The 19,747-nt window shown below is 58.7% G+C and overlaps 4 protein-coding genes across 4 annotated transcripts; 1 reads left to right on the top strand and 3 right to left on the bottom strand.

The window, feature by feature from the left end:
* Positions 1-435: 435 nt before the first annotated feature.
* On the bottom strand, positions 436-1,743 carry LOZ57_003857 (uncharacterized protein; the record flags this gene model as incomplete). The annotated part of the gene is made up of 1 exon (XM_049252905.1): positions 436-1,743. The coding sequence occupies one exon, from the start codon at positions 1,741-1,743 to the stop codon at positions 436-438; it is 1,308 nt and encodes a 435-aa protein (XP_049108074.1).
* A 1,383-nt stretch (positions 1,744-3,126) lies between these two features.
* On the bottom strand, positions 3,127-6,445 carry SENP8 (SUMO1 sentrin specific peptidase 8; the record flags this gene model as incomplete). The annotated part of the gene is made up of 7 exons (XM_049252904.1): positions 3,127-4,302; positions 5,082-5,243; positions 5,328-5,982; positions 6,036-6,055; positions 6,117-6,166; positions 6,222-6,236; positions 6,358-6,445. The coding sequence occupies 7 exons, from the start codon at positions 6,443-6,445 to the stop codon at positions 3,127-3,129; spliced, it is 2,166 nt and encodes a 721-aa protein (XP_049108073.1).
* A 2,241-nt stretch (positions 6,446-8,686) lies between these two features.
* On the bottom strand, positions 8,687-14,321 carry LOZ57_003855 (uncharacterized protein; the record flags this gene model as incomplete). The annotated part of the gene is made up of 2 exons (XM_049252903.1): positions 8,687-9,988; positions 10,050-14,321. 2 exons carry the CDS (start codon positions 14,319-14,321, stop codon positions 8,687-8,689), a joined length of 5,574 nt encoding a protein of 1,857 aa, XP_049108072.1.
* A 600-nt stretch (positions 14,322-14,921) lies between these two features.
* On the top strand, positions 14,922-18,544 carry EST2 (Telomerase reverse transcriptase; the record flags this gene model as incomplete). Its single annotated transcript, XM_049252902.1, has 6 exons — positions 14,922-15,278; positions 15,326-15,632; positions 15,695-15,856; positions 15,915-16,213; positions 16,267-16,503; positions 16,583-18,544. 6 exons carry the CDS (start codon positions 14,922-14,924, stop codon positions 18,542-18,544), a joined length of 3,324 nt encoding a protein of 1,107 aa, XP_049108071.1.
* Between the last annotated feature and the right edge of the window lie 1,203 nt (positions 18,545-19,747).

Raw genomic sequence — 19,747 nt, 5'->3', positions numbered from 1 at the left:
ATGCGCACGGGGTTAAGAAAGTTGTGCAGTTGGTTAAAAGTTCAAGTTAAGAAGATTTGGCTATTAATTACCTCGGAATAGTTTACATGGAAAACTGAGCCCACCTCCCATCCAGGCTCCACAGGCGTATTTATACCATTGAGAACATTAGCTGAAGACAAGGTAAATATGAATGGTCACTTACCATTGATATAACGGTGGCCAAAATCAAATTCCTAGACCGTTGAAACCTTGGAGATGCAGATGTCCGTTGAAATATTAACTAGAAAAAGACAAAACTTAACATGAAAAAAATGCTAATTTAAGCATGAGGCAGACGCTGCAAAATGGAATATAAGCTCAGAGCAAATGGACTTCTCGTCCGAGATTCTTTAGGATGATTTTCTATTTTCTTTTTTCTTTTTTTTTTTTTTTTTACCAGTGTTTTCGAGGGCCTCAAAGGACCCAATTTCCGCGGGCTCTCGATTTTTCTCGTTGCTGATTCCACGCTTTGAAGACATACTGCGAGCTAATGTCGAATGGGCTATCGTCCGAAATACCATTCCGTCGGTTCAAGTCCTTTTGAATCTTACCTACCTGGCAGTATGCACATTTTTGCTCGCATGGAACAGAATGCGACTTTAGCTGAGTGCATGAAGAGCACCAATATTCAGTATATTTCTCGGTTTCTCCGTCCTTGTCTGGTTTCGATAAGGGGGTCACTCTCCATCCGCTAAGTTTGCCGAGCAACGAAGCGGAATGGTCGGGATGAGTATCGACACCACGAACAATCCATCGGTCGACAATCTTGACTCTGCCACCCGTGAACTGAACTCGCTTCTCAGTATTGCTGGGGCCGGGCTTCTTCATGGCACTCTTCAGCTTGAGTGCTGAAGAATGTGGTCCATCAGATTCCGGGGTATGTCCAGAGTATTTGTCATTGAGACGAGCAATCGTAGCTTCAGCACGGGCGCGGCCTTTTGATGCCGGGGAAATACATGACTTGATGGTGCAACTTGGGGCACTACTAGGATTGGAAGGTACTGAATGAACGGGACGCAGGGGAGCAGAGCGGGAAGAAGCAACAAGAGCAGAACGCCGAGAAGAAATAGAAGAACAAGAAGAAACAGACGATGAAAGAGATCTAGAGGAAGAGGGAGAGGAAGAGGAAGAAGTGACGGCTGTGGACGGCTGGCCAACAATAGCACGAACATATGAGGATCCAGCGGAGGAAAACGACTCGTTGCGTGCAATGGAAGAAGTGACAGAGGCGGTACGGCATCTCTCAGGCTCAGTTCGGCGCAACGCAGAACGAACGAAAGAAGATCCGGCAGAGGAAAAGGACTCGTTGCGTGCAATGGAAGAGGTGACAGAGGCGGTACGGCATCTCTCAGGTTCGGTTCGGCGCAAAGCAGAACGAACGAAAGAAGACCCGGCAGAAGAAAAGGACTCGTTGCGTGCAATGGAAGAAGTGGTGGAAACCGTACGACCCTTCTTAGACTCGGTCGGACGTAGGGCAGCACGAATAAAAGAAGAACCAGCAGAGGAAAAAGATTCATGACGAGCAACAACAGAGCTAGTGGTGGAACAGGATCGAGCAGATAGAGCAGCAGCACGGGAACGAAGAGAAGGACGAGTAGCATTCGCATCAGTTGGCTTGAAGCTCACCTGATGAGGAAAGGGATTGAACGCCGGGCCAGTGCGCCGTCGGGCCGCACGGTCGTTGGCGATGACCTCAATACCCGGAATGTGGTAGGGAGACATTGCAATGTTGTCTACTCCTCGATAAGAGATGCGTGGTAGTGATATGGGAGAAGGTATGTGGTATGAGTATGAGTATGTGGATGTGAGATATGTATGTTATGGATGTGTGATATGGATGTGGTATGGTAAGGTATGGTAAGAGCATGAAGCTTGGTAGAAGAAGAAATAAAAAGGAAGAAGAGAGGAGGAGGTAAACAAATATACCCAGCACAGAGCCCACGGCTCCTGCCGTGCATTTGCAGCTGCCAAAACAGGCAATTTCTGCTGATTGGGGGCAGGAGATGGCCTCATTGACGCCGTACCTCTTTCCCTGTCTGCTGCACAACTACCTATTCTGGGAGGCGCGGTGGCCCGTTGTTTCCCGCCGCAACGTGTTGGCCTGGAAATAGCAGGTGCGCCCCCGCCGTTGGCAGCCCCTTTAGGAAAACAACGCTGTAGGTCGGTATCGCTGGTATATGGAGATACTGTTATCCACGTATACTGGCGTAACCCTTGCGTATTGTTTTATTTGGACGCCAGATTCGCGATGGGCGCGATGAGAGGAGCTGATCTATCCCAGTTGTGTGATGTGCAGCTGGAGGGGAGGCCATGTTCGTCCAAAGTAGCCAGTAAACGCCGAAAAAAACATCAGCCATGCTGATGGCTGCATGGACAGCACGCTACCAGGGACACATATCTATTATTTTCTCTCTAAATAAAGTAAAGTGTTTGTTTCTCTACGCCCAGACACACATTTTATACCCTTTTCGCTGTTTTTGAAAGACCTCTGGGGTCTTTCATATTCTCTTGTTGTCGAGTGATTTCGACGTGTCTAGAGAATGAGATGATAGAACCCAAGATGGCACAGGCAGTTTGGCCATCCTACATCGACGCCGCCTTCCTGGGTGCCCAGAGCCGCAGTGGGGCGGCTGCATGGGTGCAGGGTCCACATAGCTTAAGCCGACGACAGCGATGCCCCCGGCCTCGTCAGGGGAAGTCACAGCACAACTTGACGGAGAGCGCATCCCGCAGCGAGACGGCGTGTATGCGTATCTGCCCTGTGAAGAGTACTCAGGCGCTGGGTGGGTGCAGGCCCTAGAAAAGGGGCTACCGTGTATAGAGCCTTTACGGCGTGTGATTACTGTTTCTGTCTACTTGGCGAGTTCAATGACACCAGGGTGCTAGAATACAGGGTGTTTATGAAGGTCTACGTTGAAATGAGAGCTATGTTGTCCAACTGTAGTTAACTAATCAGCAGAAATGCAATTGCATGTATGTCTATACTAACCGTCTATGTTTATCTAGCTTCTAGTCCCTCATTAAATATACAGTACATTAAAGAGAGGATCAAATCACCTCCATGCTCCAATGTGCTATCCCGAACTAGTGCCGCCCACTCAAACATCACTTCCAGTATACAGTGCCTTCCATCAATCGCCTTGCTGTTCTATATACCGTGGCTCTCTCTACCTCTCCATCATCACCGATCCTTGCGCCGACAACAAGCTTCCCACTTGAATGTCCAATTACCAATTCCTCCTTTTTATCCGCGCCGGGTCTAAGATACTGGCTCACAATGGAGCCAGGGATCTTCGCCGCAGCCGCCAGGCTTAGGCTTGTTGTTATTGGTAACGCCCTGTGAGGCTGGCCCACAGAGATTGCACGTACCACAACATCAACAGAGCTCTCATCGAGCTTTTCACCGGAGAGTAATGAATGCGAACTCGGGGGTGAAACGAAACCTATCTTTGGAATTGACGCAGGTACTTCCCCTGGTGACCTTGCCATTCCCATCATCATAGTAGCCTTTTGTCGAATCGACTCCAGTCGCTGTAACAACCCGGGTACGTTTTGTGTGTCGTCAGGAAGCATAGTTCCATCAACACCAAGCTCCTCCGCAGATAGAAACACCGAGGGATTCCCTACATCTACACATGTAGCCCGAACTCCGTCGATGCAGTCCACAACCTGACCAGTGGGTAGCATTTTTCCAGTTTTCGAGCCACCTGGGTTCATGAAGTCAAGTTGTATTTTGGCTGCAGTTCCAGCAACCCCATCGATCGCAAAATCCCCATATGCCACAGCCTCTCTATCAAATACTGGAAATGTAGCCTTAATGATTTTCCCCGTATTAGTATTGAATATGCGCACTGTCGCCTCCCCTCTTTGGACATCAGGCAAGAAAACCCCCGAATCAACCGCAAAGGGGCCAATTGCGCTACTTAAGTTGCCACAATTCCCCGAATAATCGAGATCAGAATTCTTGACTCCCACTTGCACAAAAGTAAAGTCAACATCCACACCCGGCCTGCTCGACGGCCCCACGACACATATTTTCGACAAACTTGATATCCCGCCGCCAATTCCATCGAGCTGGCGCCCATTGGGGTCCGGGGAGCCCATCACTCCCCTGAAGATTGGCGCCCATTCTGAACGGGACTGGGGGAGGTGTTTGGTGTGGAAGATGAGACCACGCGATGTTCCACCACGGTAGTAAGCCGCAGGGATGCGGCCTTGCTTTAGCTCATGCTCGTACAGCAGATGTGACTGGGAAAAACAACTTTTACTGGTCCAGAAATGCTGATGTTAAGAATTGCAGTTAGCATCAAAACTTGGTGCGGCGTAGCGGGGGGGACATGGTTAGGAATAAATTCCACACGATTGATCAGCTTACTCTACATGGTCGTGGTGTGTGTAGCTTTCTAGTAGTGACTATGCATGATCTCTGCATTGAGACGCGATCTTGGGTAGGTTGTATTACAGCTGAGTGAGCCAACCTCGTCTTCGGCCCGTTGCGGGCGCATCTCGGCACAGCCAACGGGAAGTCGCAAAGTCTCACGGGGCGGAGAAATGATGATCCCGAACCGCCCGGCGATCCTGAAGGAAGCCGTTTTAAAATAGCAGCTTCAGCAGCTTCGCCTGACTCAGATCACGAACCTTCTTTAGTCTGACGTTGCCTCAGCCGGGGCCTATTTCCCTCTCACGTTTCACTCCTGCTGAAGCTTCTGTTTGCAGGTGCACAGGCCCCAACTAGTATTTACTAAAATGTGGTTGTTACCCGTGTTTAGTTGGGTTGATTCAGGGACTCTGTCCGGACGATGACCATGTAGGATAAGCTGTCAAGACACCGTGTTACAACTTACAACTATGAGTAAGGGATATTCCATTCATATTCATTACTTAGTTTTTCTTTGGTCTGCCCGGTAATATGACTTTCGTAACTTCGTTCCTGCAATAAACGCCATGAAAATAAACGCACCCAGAAATCGTTGTATGTACATACCACAAGCCCCCCAATATCTTAAGAAAAACCATAGCCCTGCGAGCGGAATCCTGCTGCTCGCTCATCAACTCCTTACCTGTTCGCAAAACTCGAGCGGACGGGGGATATATAAATGATAAACACGGGGCGAGACCGCAACGTAGCGACGGGACGTCGGATAGGATAAAAGGATCACCTTGATCTGCGTGGGCTTAAAGAAAGCTTCGGGGATATCTTTTTGTGTGAGTTCGGAGTCGCCCTATATTATCCAGAGTTCGCGGGAACGTCAAGCATCAGCCTTAGCAAGACGTCTCCCGGCATCCAATGCCTGTCGCCAATATACAGATAATAGTTTACAAAGGAGGTGAAGGCTAGGGAACAAAGCGGAGTGAGGCATGGCTGCAAGCATGACGGCGACGATAAGACTCAGCACAAAAACAAAGATTGGCACATACGGGCTTTTCTTCTTCCGGAAGCGGTCGATTATGCGCACCATTTCTCGTCTGCCAGCAGAAGCATCGATTTTCTTGCCGCCCAGGCTCATGCTCACCATCTGGCTCGTGCAGGCCTTGAGCAGCCGGCTGATCAGGAGGTGTCGCATGGTCAGACAAACATAAACGCCGCAGTCGCTGCTGTTTTCTTGGACGGGAGAGTCGTCCAGCTGGACGAAGCGGAATCCACGGTCGAGGATGATGCTAACTTTCTGCGCGACCCGCAGTGCCTCGTTTCGGTTTCCGGGAGGGAGGGAGTCATAGTGGAACGCGACGTTATCCACAACGGAAACGAGGAGTAATGACCAATGGGTGCCACCCTCAGCTTCCGTCACACTGCGACAGTCATTGATGGGTAGGAAGATGTGGCTTGCTTTGGTAAAGTCGGGAAGAGCGTCTTGCAAGGTGTGAGGATTCGGTGTCTGGTAGAGTAAATAGGACATGCTTGGCCGGAGAAGGATGATGTTGGTGGTTTTGTACTGGGCGATAACTTCCCGCTCCAGGTATCTGCCAGGCGTCAGAAGACGACAGTATAAGAGCATCATACGTTTGAAGCATACTCTTCCCAGAAAGCGATTACCTAGGAAACGAAGGCCTCGTTAGCTTTGACTACACTGCCATCCCGTCAAGAGGCCACTCACATTGTCCGTCAGCCAGTCGTTCTTCAATGTATCCACATCTTCATACGTCACTAGCAAGTTGCCTTCGTCAGCATGAGGGCATAACTTCGATAGTCGGCGACATACAATTGATATCGTTATCTAAAGAGGACAAACGTCAGCAAAGCCCCATTGAATGCGCCAAGTGGCCACGCGTGTGAGAATCTCATCCGATGCATCTCAAATCCCAAGACTAACGGGACGGGATGGGGGGAACACGTACATGTAAGATAGGTATCGTCTGGGTTGGCCTGCGTTGCGTCAGCCCCGTATTCTTTCGCGATGAGCTTCCAGAGCTTGAAGAGCGCCATGGTCCTGTCGTCACCAAAGCACCCAGATCTCTCACGCGTTCACATCATCTACGACTTGACAGGAACACGACACACAAGACAACAAGCGGCAACGGCTCAAGAGGACACGAGGGCAAACAGACAAACAACAGGGACAGCGAAAGCAGACAAGATGACAGGTAACGCCACACAGCAGGGGGAGCAGCTCGTCCGAACGCGCGATCGCACGCAGACGACAAGTGACACAAGCGTGCAATCTCGAAACACGCGAAATGGGCCCAGACGGCTAGAAAGAAAAAGGGAGGGGTGGCCCCGGCCGGAATAAGAGCTGCGGACAAGACTTTTTTTTCAAACGTACCGACTCGCCCAAGCGGCTGCGCATGCGGTCTCGAAGGCGATGGAAACCGCCCTCGCCCATCATGATGGCGCACGCCCCCGCCGCGCGCCGTTCTCAGCAAAGAGAGAAAGGGTCCCCGAAGGAAGCGAAGACGAAACACGAGGTCGCTGGAAGCGTTGAACGCGCCGTCGCACTAACTAGAGGAGAGGGGAGAGCACAGCACCGAAGACTCTCTTTTGTCACCGCCGTTGCCGCGCGCAGTTTTGGTGAAAAGACGAAATAGAAGGAAAAAAGGGTGGAAGAACGCAGAACGAACAACAACAACAAGAAGAAGAAGAATGAAGGGTGTCAAGTTTCGAAGGCGACGGGGAGCCGGGCCTGGGATGACCCCCGTGTAGGGACCCTGCCGATTCTTGGAAATTGTTTCGCTGTGCTCGCCCGGGACGCCCCGACAATTAAATAATAATAATGTAACCATGCGCCTCTCCCAGCAAGGAACCGCTGAGTCGCCGGGGAGGGGGGAAGATGAAACATGCCAAATTACCGCTCGCGCCGGGCTCGTGAGAAGCAGCAGGAGGATAATAATAATAATAATGATGGTGTAGATCCCCCCAGCTGCGGGGGAACCAGCCGGCAAGCCCACCGGCCAACGGGCACGGCGAAGATGATGTAACGAAACGGCTGGTCGCCTCAGCGTGCTTGGCGGAGGCGCCCAAGACGCCGCGGGGCGAACTCTGGCGACGCGGTCCAGACTGGAGGCGCAGTTAGTTAGTAGTGCTGGGGAGGGGGCAATCCTTGCAGCCGAAGCTCAGGCCGCGCTGGGGCTTGCGGGATCGACGACGGGGGTTGCCATGTGGAGAAGGGATGCAAGTCCGGTGATCGACGCTGGCGGAGCGTGGTGCTTGGGAGAGGACAAGAAATACTATTGATCCTACGGATAGTACGGAGTAGAAGAAGGTCGCCGGTCTGATTCGCATTCTTATTCACGACGCTACTGTCAACGCTGGTCTAGTACAGGAACGATCGTTCGTGGCGCTGCTCTGATGGAAAGGGGCAAAAAGGGTATCTCAAAAATAAGGCAGTCTGGGAGGAGAGGGAGAGAGGAATACTCGGAAGTGAAGAAACGAGACAGGCTATGTGAAGAAAGACAGGAGAAGATATGTAGTCAAGACACCAGGTAAGTGTAGATTCTTCCTGTGAACTCAGCCTCAGAATCGAAGCGGGGATAGGAAACGATACACAGTGGCTAGGAAAGAGAAATACATAGCAGACGTCAAAAAAGGGGGGAGGAAGGGAGAATGAAGTGCACAGAACAGCGACATCGACAGTGAACGTTATATCCATAGACAAGTTACACGGAAATATCGTCATGACAATAGTAGCAAGGAGATCAATTGCATAGACGGGCTTCACTCCAAAAGTAAAAGAGGTTGTAGAGAAAAGGGGGTTAAGAAGAAAGGGCTGTTGGGCCTTGGAGAAGAAAAAAAGGGGGGAAGAGACTCGGCGGGCATTATCATCGAACCCCGACAGGAATGAGCCCATAACAGTCCATGCGCCCATATATGTATGCCTCTTGCTGGAAATAACAGTCATGTAAGAAAAAACAAAAAAGATAGGTCAAAACAGGCTAAGAAAAAAGAGACAGGAAAAAAAGCGGAGGAATAGGGGCAAAGTCTCAGAGCCGAGATGCTCAACCAGATAGAAAAACATAAGAAAAAAAAGGGAATAGGAGAAGAATCAAAGGCGCTGCCGAAATGGAGAGACAAAAATAATATAGAAAAAATCTCAAGGGAGCTCCGAAACTTTTGTCTTCTTCTTTTGATAGATTTTTTTTCCCACAGGTCGACAAATCACAACATTATCAAACCACCGCCTCCTTTCCTCAACAAACAAAATATCACCACAATTTTTATTTTTCTTCTTAACTACCCCGCCAGCTTCGCAAAATGCCGCAGCCAGATCCACCCGACCTGATGCGTGGGATCGTCCTGGTTGCGCGCCAGCCACAGGTCGCCCTTCTCGCCGATGACGTCGAAGATCTCGCCGGCCACGTACGTCAGGTACGGATAGCCGGCCTCGCGGCGCGCGCGGTCGATGTTGAACTCGTACATGCTGGCGGCGAGGAACAGCACCTTGGGCTCCTTGACGACGGTCGGCGGCGGCGGCGGCGACAGCGGCTGCTGCTGCTGCTGTTGCTGTAAGGCGGACGGCACGCTAGTGCTGGGCAGAGCGGTGGTCGTGGTGGTCGTCTCAGCCATGGGCATTGCGGAGGAGAAGAAGCCCGAGTAGCGCGGGGCGTCGGGCGACGACGGGTGGTCGGCGAGATCGGGCGGGACGTGCGTGGGCGTGTTCAAGGGAACGAGCGGGTCGGGGAAGAACTCGGGGAAGCGCGGCGTGTCGAGCGAGAGCTGCGGCAGCAGCGGCGAGGCGTCGGACGTGCGGTACGACGACGCAGCTGCGCTGCTGGAGATGGCCGCCGTGCTGTTGCGCGACGAGGATGGGGTGGTGTGGATGATACCGCTGGCGGTGGCGGCAGCGGCAGCGGGCGTGATGTAGGCGCTGGAGGAGAAGTTGGAGCTGGCGCGCGACCGGCCGCTGCTGGTGTGGAGGGCGTCGGCCGGGTACGCGGGCAAGCCGGCGGCAGCGGCGAAGTCCACGGAGGTCTTGGGCGACGCGCCGTACTCGACGGAGAAGGTCCTGGCAGCGGTGCTGGACGGACGGCGCGACGGCAACGACGACGACGACGACGTCGTCGCTGCAGGCTGCTCGCTGCCGTGCACGTTGGCGATGTCGGCCAGCACGGCGCCGTTGCACACGCCCAGCGACAACACCTGGGCCTCGCTGAACGTGAAGTCGCCGGCCCAGTCGCTGAGGATGGCCGCCACGTCGGGCGGCAGGCGGTCGAGCGCGAAGCCTAGTCGTTTCTGCACCAGCGCGTGCCAGCCGGTCTGCAGCTGCACGAAGCTGTTCAGGCACGCCTCCATCAGCCGGCCCGTCAGCGCCAGCAGCCGCGGCAGCTCTTCCTTGAGCGTGACGTTCAGCGCCACGAACTGCTCGCCCAGCTCCGTCAGCTTCTTGTCCGGCCGGTCGCCGCGGTCCTTGATGGCCTTGTACTTGACGTAGTCCAGCAGCCGCTTGTTGCGCTTCTGCATCACCCGCTGCGGCCCGTCGTGCAGCTTCAGCAGCGTCACCATGGGGGCAATAACGCTTTTGCGAACGGCAGCCAGCTACACCATCTATCAGCTCTAAATTCCCCTGCAAAACCAAGACGGAAGAAGACAAACTTACATGATCCACCAGCGCCACGGCCACCACGTCCTTCGCCGCCAGCCGGAAGCGGCACCACTTGCTCTCGATCTCGGGGTAATTCGACGGCGCCACGGTCATATACGCCTCGATGGCCACGACAAACTCGTGGAAGCGGGCCGTGGCGGTCTGCATCTCGGTCGTGTACAGCTCGACGTCGCGCATGACCAGCTGCAGCTGGAAGAAGTTGTCGCCGAAGCGCTGCGCCAGCGCGTCGTACTCCTTGTCCGTGAACATCTCCGACAGCCCGACGTGCTGCTTCAGCTTCTCCGTGCGCCGCCCGAACGCCTTGGACAGGCCCGCGCGCACGTCCGACTCCTTGCGCTTGCGGCTGCCCACCACCTGGCCCACCACGTCCGCGCGCTTCTTCATGTCGTTGATGCGCACCGACATCGCCGTCGTTTCGCGCAGCGCGTCCGCCAGCGCCGCGTGGTCCGGGTGGTCCGTCGGCGTCGTGTTGAGCAGCTCTGTCAGGAGCAGAGGATACTTGAGCACGCGCTGCACGGGCTTGACGAGCAGCGAGTCCAGGCTCCACGCCGTGGTCAGGTCCGACGCCCAGTCGCGGCACTCCTTCAGCCAGATGTTGACGTGCTTGTTCTTGTTCTTCAGCAGCGTGTCTAGCGTCTTGTTCGCCGCGTCGTGGTTCTTCAGATACTCCGAGTACACCTTCTCCATGCGTGTGCTCAGCTCGATGAACGTCTGGCCCACCGTCGTCTGGCGATCCTTCTCGTCGTCGGAAACCTCGGGGTTCTCCTGCACACTACTACCACCAGGACTACCGCTGTTGCTGGCGTTCGGGACATACTTGCTGGCGCGCTTGCTCAGCCAGCGCTGCGACTTGGGCAGCACGTACACACTTTTCGCCGCCTGCTTCAGCGCGTCTTGGAAATCCATCGAGAACTTGACCACCTGCTCCGAATTACTAAACAGAATCTTGACGTCTTCCGGCGTCAGGCCGCACGAACTCGACGTGCCCTTGTAGATATCCACCACCACCGTCATGTCCTGGCCGAACGTGTACTCGGTGTCGATCAGCTCCTTGATCACCAGCAGCCTCTTCTTCAACCGCCGCTGTTCCGGCGTCGGCGTTTTCATGGGCGACGGAGCTTCAAGATGCTGCCCCGGAGCATCGGCCGTCAGCTCCTGCGAAGCACGTGTGGGGTCAACAATTCCAGACGTCAAGGTCTGGTCAAACGAAGAACCATTGCTCGTCCGGGCGTCCGTGTCGATGTCCTTGGGAACAAAGGAAATAGTAGGCAGCATGTCCGGCGACGCATCCTGCGAGTAAATACTGGGCGACGCCTGCAGCAGCGGCACCGGGTGCAACATCTCCAGGCTATCCTCCTTCTGCGCGTCTAACTCCACGGGCGGGGGCGGAGGCGGGTACGTCGGCAGCTCTGGAATCGTAGGCGAATCGCCATCCTGCGGGCTCTGGATAAGAATGGACACTCCCAGGCCGCTTCCGGCGTCGATGTTGGTCGACAGGTCACGCAGTCTCGGGGTCGATGTCGATATCCGCGGCGTCAACGCCGCATCGCGCTGCTGCTGCTGCTGGGTCTCCTTTTCCGTCGCAGCGAGGTGCATCCAGTCCGCAATGGACGGCGAGGCGCGCTCCCAATCGTCCCTCAGGTTCAAATTCGCAAGCTGCGGGATATACTCCGCGGGCGGGATCGACTTGGACTCCGGCAGCATCACGGCGTCCCCGCCCAGGCCGCCATCGTCCGCGTTCTTCTCGTCTTCGACCTTTTTAGTAGTAGTTGTAGTTGTAGGGGTAGTTGATATCGCCGTGGGTTCCGGAATGCGCGGCTGGGCGAACCCAGCCTTCGCCAACTCCTGCAGGTACAGCTGCGTCGCGCGCTTCGTGTCCCATTTCGCCTGCTTGGCCAAGTCGGGGTATCGATGCATCAGATTCAGGCTGAACCGCTCTCCCGACCGCGGCGTCTGCTTCTGGCTCTCCGGCGAAGCGTCCTGGACCACGTTCGACGACGATGCCGATCCAGTCAACTCGCGCTCACCGGGGCCCTGCGCCGGCTGCGGCGTGGTCACCCGCTCGCCGCCAGCGCAAACCGAGTGATTGTCGTGGTGGTCGTCGTCGTGTGGAAGCGCTTCAGCCTTGGCGGCCGCGGCCGAACCTAATTCCTCGCTATTATTGCTGTGGAGATGGATGGACGAGCTCCACGAACTCATGCTCCAGCGCTGGCGCTCGGCCAGGCTGCTGCTGCGGCGGTCGTGGTCGGCGTCCTCCTCCTCGGCGTACTCCTGGTTCTCGCTGCTGGTGTCGACGGGGTCGAAGTAGGTCTGGCGCAGCATGATCTGGATGGACTCCTTGTCGCGGCCGGACGACGACGACGAGGAAGACGAATCTTCTTCGTCGTCGTCGCTGGTGTCGGTGATGTCAGGGCTGGATTCACGCATCTGCATGATGTGGCTGAGCATGGTGCGGTGCGAGGCCGTGGGCTGCGGGAAGTCGGTCTGCGGCTCCATGTCGATGGTGGTGGTATCGGTGACGGCGGAGGCGGGGGCCACATCGGAGCAGACGGAGGACGGGCGGGCGTTTAGGCGGGCGATGGGGATGTCCAGGGTTTCAGTGCAGGTTGACTCAGTCAGGGCTTTATTCTCGCTGTCGTCGTGAAAGAACGGTTTTTCCGTAGGTTTGTCGAACCCGGGCGATTGCTCGTCGGCGGTGACAAACGCTTCCTGATCCTCGCCCACATCAGAAGCTTGGGGAGCTTGGTCGTCGTTGTGGTCGTCGTCCCTAACGACCTTCTCCGCGACCGCGGCGGGCGGCTCGCGGTGCTCGGACTTCTCCTCATCTCCTTGGAGCCGACTCTGCTTCTCGGTTTCTTTCAGCCGGGCGGCTCTTTGAGCTCTTTTCGCGATTTCTTTCTTGTTACTCTCTTCAATGGATCGATTAAAGGCCTGCTGGATGCGCTGGCGCCTCGCGGCAAAGTCGACATTGCCCAGCTCGGGCAGCCGGCGCGACTTGGCGCGCGACGACCGCGGCGACTTCAGAGCCATATTACTATTATTATTATTATTTTGGAAATCGGAGATTCTATCGACGACCTTGGCGCGCGAGGCGGAGGTGGTGGCCGTCGAGACGGGCAGGCGGGGACGCGAGCTTCTCAGTGGTGGAGATTCCTTGGGCGGCGGAGCCGTGATGATGGCGTTGAGGGTCGGGCTCTTCAGCGGCGGCAGGTTGTTACGGCGAGCGGGAGAAGTAATTCGGGGCGAGATGGGCGAGTTGGTGCGGCGTTTGGGGGCGGGCTTGGGCAAGGCGCTCGCGCCCTTGCGGGGCAGCGACACGTTGGCGGGATGGCGGTCGAGGGCGGAGTTGGTGCGGGTGGACGGCGACGAGTTGCCGGAGTCGGAGGTCTGGCTGTGGCGGCGGGTGGAGACGGGGATGCGTGAGTGCGAGCGGGATTTGGCCTGGGGGCTTCCGGGCGCGGCGGGCGCGGTGGGCGGCGGCGGGTGTTTGATAGTCACGGCCAGAGGCGGCGAGCCATTGACGCCGAGGTCGCTGCGGGAGCGGCGATGAAGTAGAGGCGGGTTGGGGGGAGTAGTGGTGGAGGAGGATGTGTTATAGCCTAGGTACCAGGCGGTGGGCGAGGAGGGCGACCAGGCGGGTGTGAGGTCGAAGGGGATGTCGAGGAACATGGGGCCGGGCGAGGGCATGCAGCTGTCGGAGCCCCGGCGACGGTGCGAGGCACGGCGGCGCTCCTGGTGGCCAACGAAGGTGTCGAGCGGCAGGATCTCGCCAAACAGCGGCTTGCGGGCAGCGGTGGGCCGCATTGGGTCGTTGGAGGCGAGGTCCTTTGTTGGAGCGGGAGTTTGGCTACTGGGCGAGCGGTGGGTGGACGGCCACGACGGTTCGGGGAGGGCGGCAGCACGAGAAAGCGGACGGGTGTAGGGTTTGGCAGACACAGCAGCCACAGCAGCCAGCGAGGCGTGGGAGCACGGCTGCGGCGGGACCTCGTCGCGGGCGTGGTTGAAGCGGTCGACCAGCTCCTTGAGCGAGGACTGGCGGTGTCGGGGGCCGGCGGGGGCTGGCGGCGTCGCAGCGGAGCCGGAGCGGAACGGGCGTGGGCGCGAGGCGGAGGCAGAGCGACAGCGGGCCGGGTCGCTGGGGGAGGAGGCTAGGCCGGGGCGGTCGGCGGCAAAGGGGTCGTGGTAGTGCAGGTAGAAGTCGCGGGGGTCGGCGGAGAGGTCGTCGTCGGGGTCATGGTGGTTGTGGTCGGCGTCCTGGACGGGCATCGTGGAGCAGCGAGGTGAGGCGGCGGCATCAGGCACGGGCAGGGCAGGGCAGGGCAGGGCAGTGAGCGAGGAGCAGGGTGCGACGTGGCAGGCCGGGGTGGTCAGACCGGGGCGGGCATGGCGCTGTTGGGAGAGGGGTGGGGAGAGGAGAGAAAGAAGAGAGAAAAAGAGAGGAGAGAAGAAAGGAGAGAAGAGAAAGAGAGAGAGAGAGAGAGAGAGAGAGGTGTAGAGAGAAGAGAGGATGTGGGAGAGTGGATGAGATGGTGGTGATGATGGTGGTTCGTGGTGGACGCGAGAGCGAGAGAGCGAGAGAGAGAGCTAGAGAGAAGAGCGAGCAAGTCGAGTAGAGAGAAGAGAAGCTTGAGTAAGCCAGCCAGCTCACCAACCAGCCAACTAAGTCAGCCACCACAGCAGCCCTGCCGATCGGTGGCTCGTCTTTATGATTCTTACTCTCCTGCTGGTTCGTGTCAGCCCGGCCCGTCAAACGAACCAACCAACTAACTACCACCTCCCTCTCCGTGCCTAGCTCCCTAGCTAGTTACATATGTACATTAGCTAACTACTCTGTACGTCGTCAACTCCCATGCCACCACTCTCCCCATGGCCAACCGCCCGCGCAAGCGGCCCCGGCCTGACTCGCCCACAGCCCTCCCGGACTCGCTGCACCCGACTCACCCCGTGCTGGCGCGTTTCTACGCCCGCGTCGTGCCGCTGCGCGCCTACCTGCTCGCCCAGCTGCCGCCATCGTCCAGGGCCCGTCGCCGCCGCCTCGCCGCCCACGCCCACCATGACGACGAACTCACGCGCCTGCTGGACGACACGCTGGTCGGCGTGCTGACGCCCCGGAACCCCGGTGCTGCTGCTGCCGCCGCCCGCCAGCGCGACTTCGCCGCCTTCACCCAGTCGCAGTCCGCCCGCGACACCACCGCCGTCGCCGCCGCCAGCTCCGTCGTCGAGGTGCGTATATAAAGATAATATATCTCTTCTATTCACTAACAGCCCAGCTCGTCGACTTCGCCGTCCTCGCGCTCTTCCGCGCCCACCGCGGGCCCTACGCCCGCCCCGCCCACCTGCTCTGCCATGGCTTCGCCCGCGCCGCGCCCGCCCCCCCCGCCGCCCCCGCCGCCGCCCTGCCCGGCCTCGTCCCGCTCGTGCCCAACCCGCACGTCTCGCGCCTCAAGGCCCATCCCTGGCCCGCCCTGCTCGACCTGCTGGGCGCCGCTGCCGAGGACCTCCTGCTGCACCTGCTGCTCGACTGCGGCTTGTTTACGGCCCTCGACCGCGCCCGCGGCACCTACTGCCAGCTGAGCGGTATGCAATATCCCCATCTTTATATATATATAATCTTATATACGAGACATGATCATCTACAGGCATCCCGCTGGTCGACCTCCCCCTCCTCGACCCGGCCAACACCACTCCTCCCGCCGACCGGCACTCCCCCCACCACATCGTCTTCGTCCGCAACCGCATGCTCTATGCCCGCCCCGAGCTCAATGCCCAGCGCCGCGTCAAGCTCGGCCTGCAGCACATCCGTACGCACCCACTCCTATATATAGATATATATATATATATATATACTTATCAATCTAGACGTCCTCAACCGCTACCGCGACTGCACCAACCCCCGCCACACCCTCCACGTCATGAAGTACATCTTCCCGCGCCAGTTCGGCCTGCACAACGTCTTCACCTCCGCCGTCGACCCCAAAACCACCGTCCAGCCCTTCAAGGACTACACCCTGCGCGAGGACGAGATCGCCGCCCAGCAGAACCCCAACAAGCTGCCCAAGAGGCTGCGCGGCCTGCCGCTGCGGCTCGTGCAGAAGCTCCAGAAACGCCACCAGCGCTGCTCCTACGTCGAGCTGCTGAAATACTACTGCCCCATTCAAGTAGGCCCCTCCCATCCCGCGCCCCGTGCTCAAACTTTTCTAATCTCCCCCAGGGGCCGCCCGAGCCGGACCCCGATTCGGCGCAGCCAATGACCAGCTTTGCGACCCCCATGGCGCTGGTCTCGGCGTTCTGTCGCGCCGCCCTGCAGAAGGTCGTCCCCAACGACCTATTCGGCACAGGCGAGGACGGCCAGCGCAACCGCGCCGTGGTGATGCGCCAGGTCGATCGTTTCATTCACCTGCGCAGGTTCGAAAGCTTGTCGCTGCATGAAGTTGCGCAGGGGCTGAAGGTGCGTTTTGTTTGCTTCCATTCCTCCGTGAAACAATGGAAAAAAAAAAAAAAAATAACGGCCGAGCTGACGAATGCAGATCTCCTGCATCGAATGGCTCGCGCCGCCACAGCAGCAAACCACCAAAAAGCCCTGCCTGTCCGACGCCCGAAAACGCCGCGAGATCTTCCTCGAGCTGCTGTACTACCTCTTCGACTCGCTCCTGATCCCGCTGGTCCGCGCCAACTTCTACGTCACCGAGTCCAGCGCCCACCGCAACCGCCTCTTCTACTTCCGCCACGACCGCTGGCGCGCGCTCGTCGCGCCGTCCCTCGCCCGCCTCACCACCTCCGTCTTCGAGGAGGTCGACCGCTCGACCGCCGCGCGCCACGCCCTCGGCTGCAGCGCCCTGCGCATGCTGCCCAAGCGCGCCGGCGCGCGGCCCATCGCCAACCTGCGCCGCCGCCCCGTGGTGGTCAAGGCCCGCTGGCCCGGCGGGAACAAGAAGACGACCGAGCTGGGGCCCAGCATCAACATGCTCCTAGCGCCCGTGTTCCAGACGCTCAACTACGAGAAGGCGCGGCGGCCCGCGCTGCTGGGGGCGGCGGCCATGGGCGGCGTGGGCGACTTGCATCTCCGGCTGAAGCGGTTTCGCGAGGCGCTGCTGCAGCGCAACGCGAGTGACGGCGGTGCGGAGCGCCCGCTGTACTTCGTCAAGCTGGACGTGCAGGCGTGCTTCGACACCATCCCGCAGAAACGCCTGCTGCGGCTGGTGGAGCAGCTGGTGTCGGAGGACGAGTACCGCCTGAGCAAGTATGCGGAGGTGGGCGTGCCGTATCATTCTTTCCTGGGCGGTGGCGCCACGGAGCCCGCGGCCAAGCCCGCGCGCAAGTTTGTGTCCAGAGCCGCGGCGAGCATGGACTTCCAGACGGCGTACGACTTCGTGCGCGACTCGCACGGCCGCGGCGCGACGCGCAGCCACACGGTGTTCGTCGACATCGGCCAGCACCGGCGGCTCGCCGCGAACGACGTGCTGGCGCTGCTGGAGCAGCACGTGCGACACCACGTGGTGCGCATCGGGCGCAAGTTCTTCCGGCAGGCGCGCGGCATCCCGCAGGGCTCGGTGGTGTCGGGCGCGCTGTGCAATCTGTTCTACGCGCAGCACGAGCGCGAGCGCCTGGCCTTCGTGCAGCGCGCCGAGGACCGCGCGCCCGGCTCCGCGCTGCTGCTGCGCCTGATCGACGACTACCTGCTGGTCACCACCGCCGAGGACGTGGCGCGCCGCTTCCTGCGCGTCATGCTGGCCGGCGATCCCGACTATGGCATCTCCGTCGCGCCCGGCAAGACGCTGGTCAACTTCACGACCACTGATCCCGCGGCCCCCATCCTTCGCGTCGTCGCCGGCCGCCAGTTCCCGTTCTGCGCGCACCTCATCGACACGCGCACGCTGGCCGTCAGCAAGGACCGGCGCGCGCCCGACGCCGACGCCGACAACCACGACCTGCACCTGCGCGACACGCTGACCGTCGACACCGCGCCGCGCCGCCGCTCCCTGCGCCGGCCCGGCGCCGCCTTCGCCAGCAAGACGCTGGCCGGCTTCAAGCTGCAGCTGCACGCCATGTTCGTGGACCCCGCGCACAACGCGCCGCGCGTGGTGCTGGCCGCCATCCACGCCGCCTTCGTCGACACCGCGATGAAAATGCACGCCTACTTCCGGGTCCTCCAGCGCCGCCGCCGCCGCCGCCGTTCGTCATCCTCATCCTCTACGGCACTGTTCACGCGCACCGTCGCCGCGCTGCTCGCCTTCGCCGTGCCGCTCGTGCGTCGCCTGCAGGTGCGCGCCGCCAACAGTACCAGCAGCAGGATCGTGCCCGGCGCGCACGTGCGCTGGCTGGGCGTGCAGGCGTTCCGCGCGGTGCTGGCGCGCAAGCCGAGCGGGATGCACGCCGTGGTGCGCTGGTTGGCGGCGCAGACACCACCCATCCCGTCGGCGGCGGCGGCGGGCGTGCTGCGCGCGGTCGTGCGCGATGGGCAGGCGGCCGTGCGGCGGACGCGGTTCTGATGGTAGTAGTCGTAACCAACTCCGAATGTACTCCGTATGTACTCCGTATGTACTCTCTCTCACTACCTAAATGCGATGCGGGCGCGGGGCGCGGTGTGTTGGGCACGCGTTGGGCCGGGATTATTCTTAGCACTGCGAATAAGTATCATGACTCGCTGGCCGTAAACTCCGTACACATGAAAAACGCGCGCTGCCTTATTGTTTTGTTTTAATCTCCGCGTCCGCACGTGAAACACCGCGAAATTGCTTAATCTTGCCGTCTCTGTCTGTGGCTTGCGTCTGGGCAGCTGAGCCACTCACTCGGCCGTGGGCGTGTTTCACCTGCTTTGCGTTCCCTTGCACCGTGGCTCGCGAGCTCCCGGCTTCTTCCCCTTGCGCCGGTGGCCGTGCCGTGCGCGTCCGTCCAGCCGTCCTCCGTACATCGCCCCCCGTATACCCCGTCCACCGCCCGTATACGCCGGCAACGCGCGTGTACCGGCCAGCCCGCCGCCGCCACCCCTGCTGCTGCGGCGGGCTCCACCGCGCCCTGGCTCGCTATTGGCCCGCTCGTCCACGCCCCGGCCGGCGAGATGCGCCGCTAGCCCCAGCACGGCCTAGCGCGGCCGCTGATTGGCCGGCGGCGGGGGTGTTTTGTTCCAGTGAGGCGTGCGCTAGGCCAAACACAGTCTAGCGGCGTGCCTGGCGCGAACCCTAAACGCCCAACCGGGAAATAATCGCTCGTCGCTTCGTTCGCTCGCTCGCTCTCGACTTCATCTCCTTCTTTCGCCGTCGCCTGTTTTTTCTCGTCTTGTCGTCGTGGTCGTCGTTTTCGGTTCATTTCAGTCGGGCCTTGTCGTTTTGCCCTGTTCCTTTACTTGTGCTGCTCCCCTGCCAGCCCCCACCTCCGCTGTCGCTATATCTAATACGCTGTTTGTTTTACCTCCGACCGTAGTCCGTGCTCCTGACCGACCTCTGCTCTCTCCCTCCCCCCCGACATCATGTCGCGCTGCTGAAGCCGTGACCATCGGGGACGGGCACACTCGGGCGGCCCGACGCTCATTCTTCTCTTCTTGTCTTCTTCTTGCTTCGGCCTTCTATTGTTAATCTGTCCCTACCCCCTCACGCGGCACCCGCAGCTGCCCCCGTGTGAAACAAATTCTTATTCAACAGAACCCGAGATACGGCCGTTTGCCACTAAATAATTTTTCTATATGATCCGTCATA

The sequence above is a fragment of the Ophidiomyces ophidiicola genome, assembly GCF_022830035.1.
Source record: "Ophidiomyces ophidiicola strain CBS 122913 chromosome Unknown scaffold_14, whole genome shotgun sequence".
In the NCBI taxonomy this organism is placed as follows: Eukaryota; Fungi; Ascomycota; class Eurotiomycetes; order Onygenales; family Onygenaceae; genus Ophidiomyces; species Ophidiomyces ophidiicola.
Note: the sequence above shows the minus strand (reverse complement) of the source record. Positions and strands in the feature narration are given on the sequence as shown.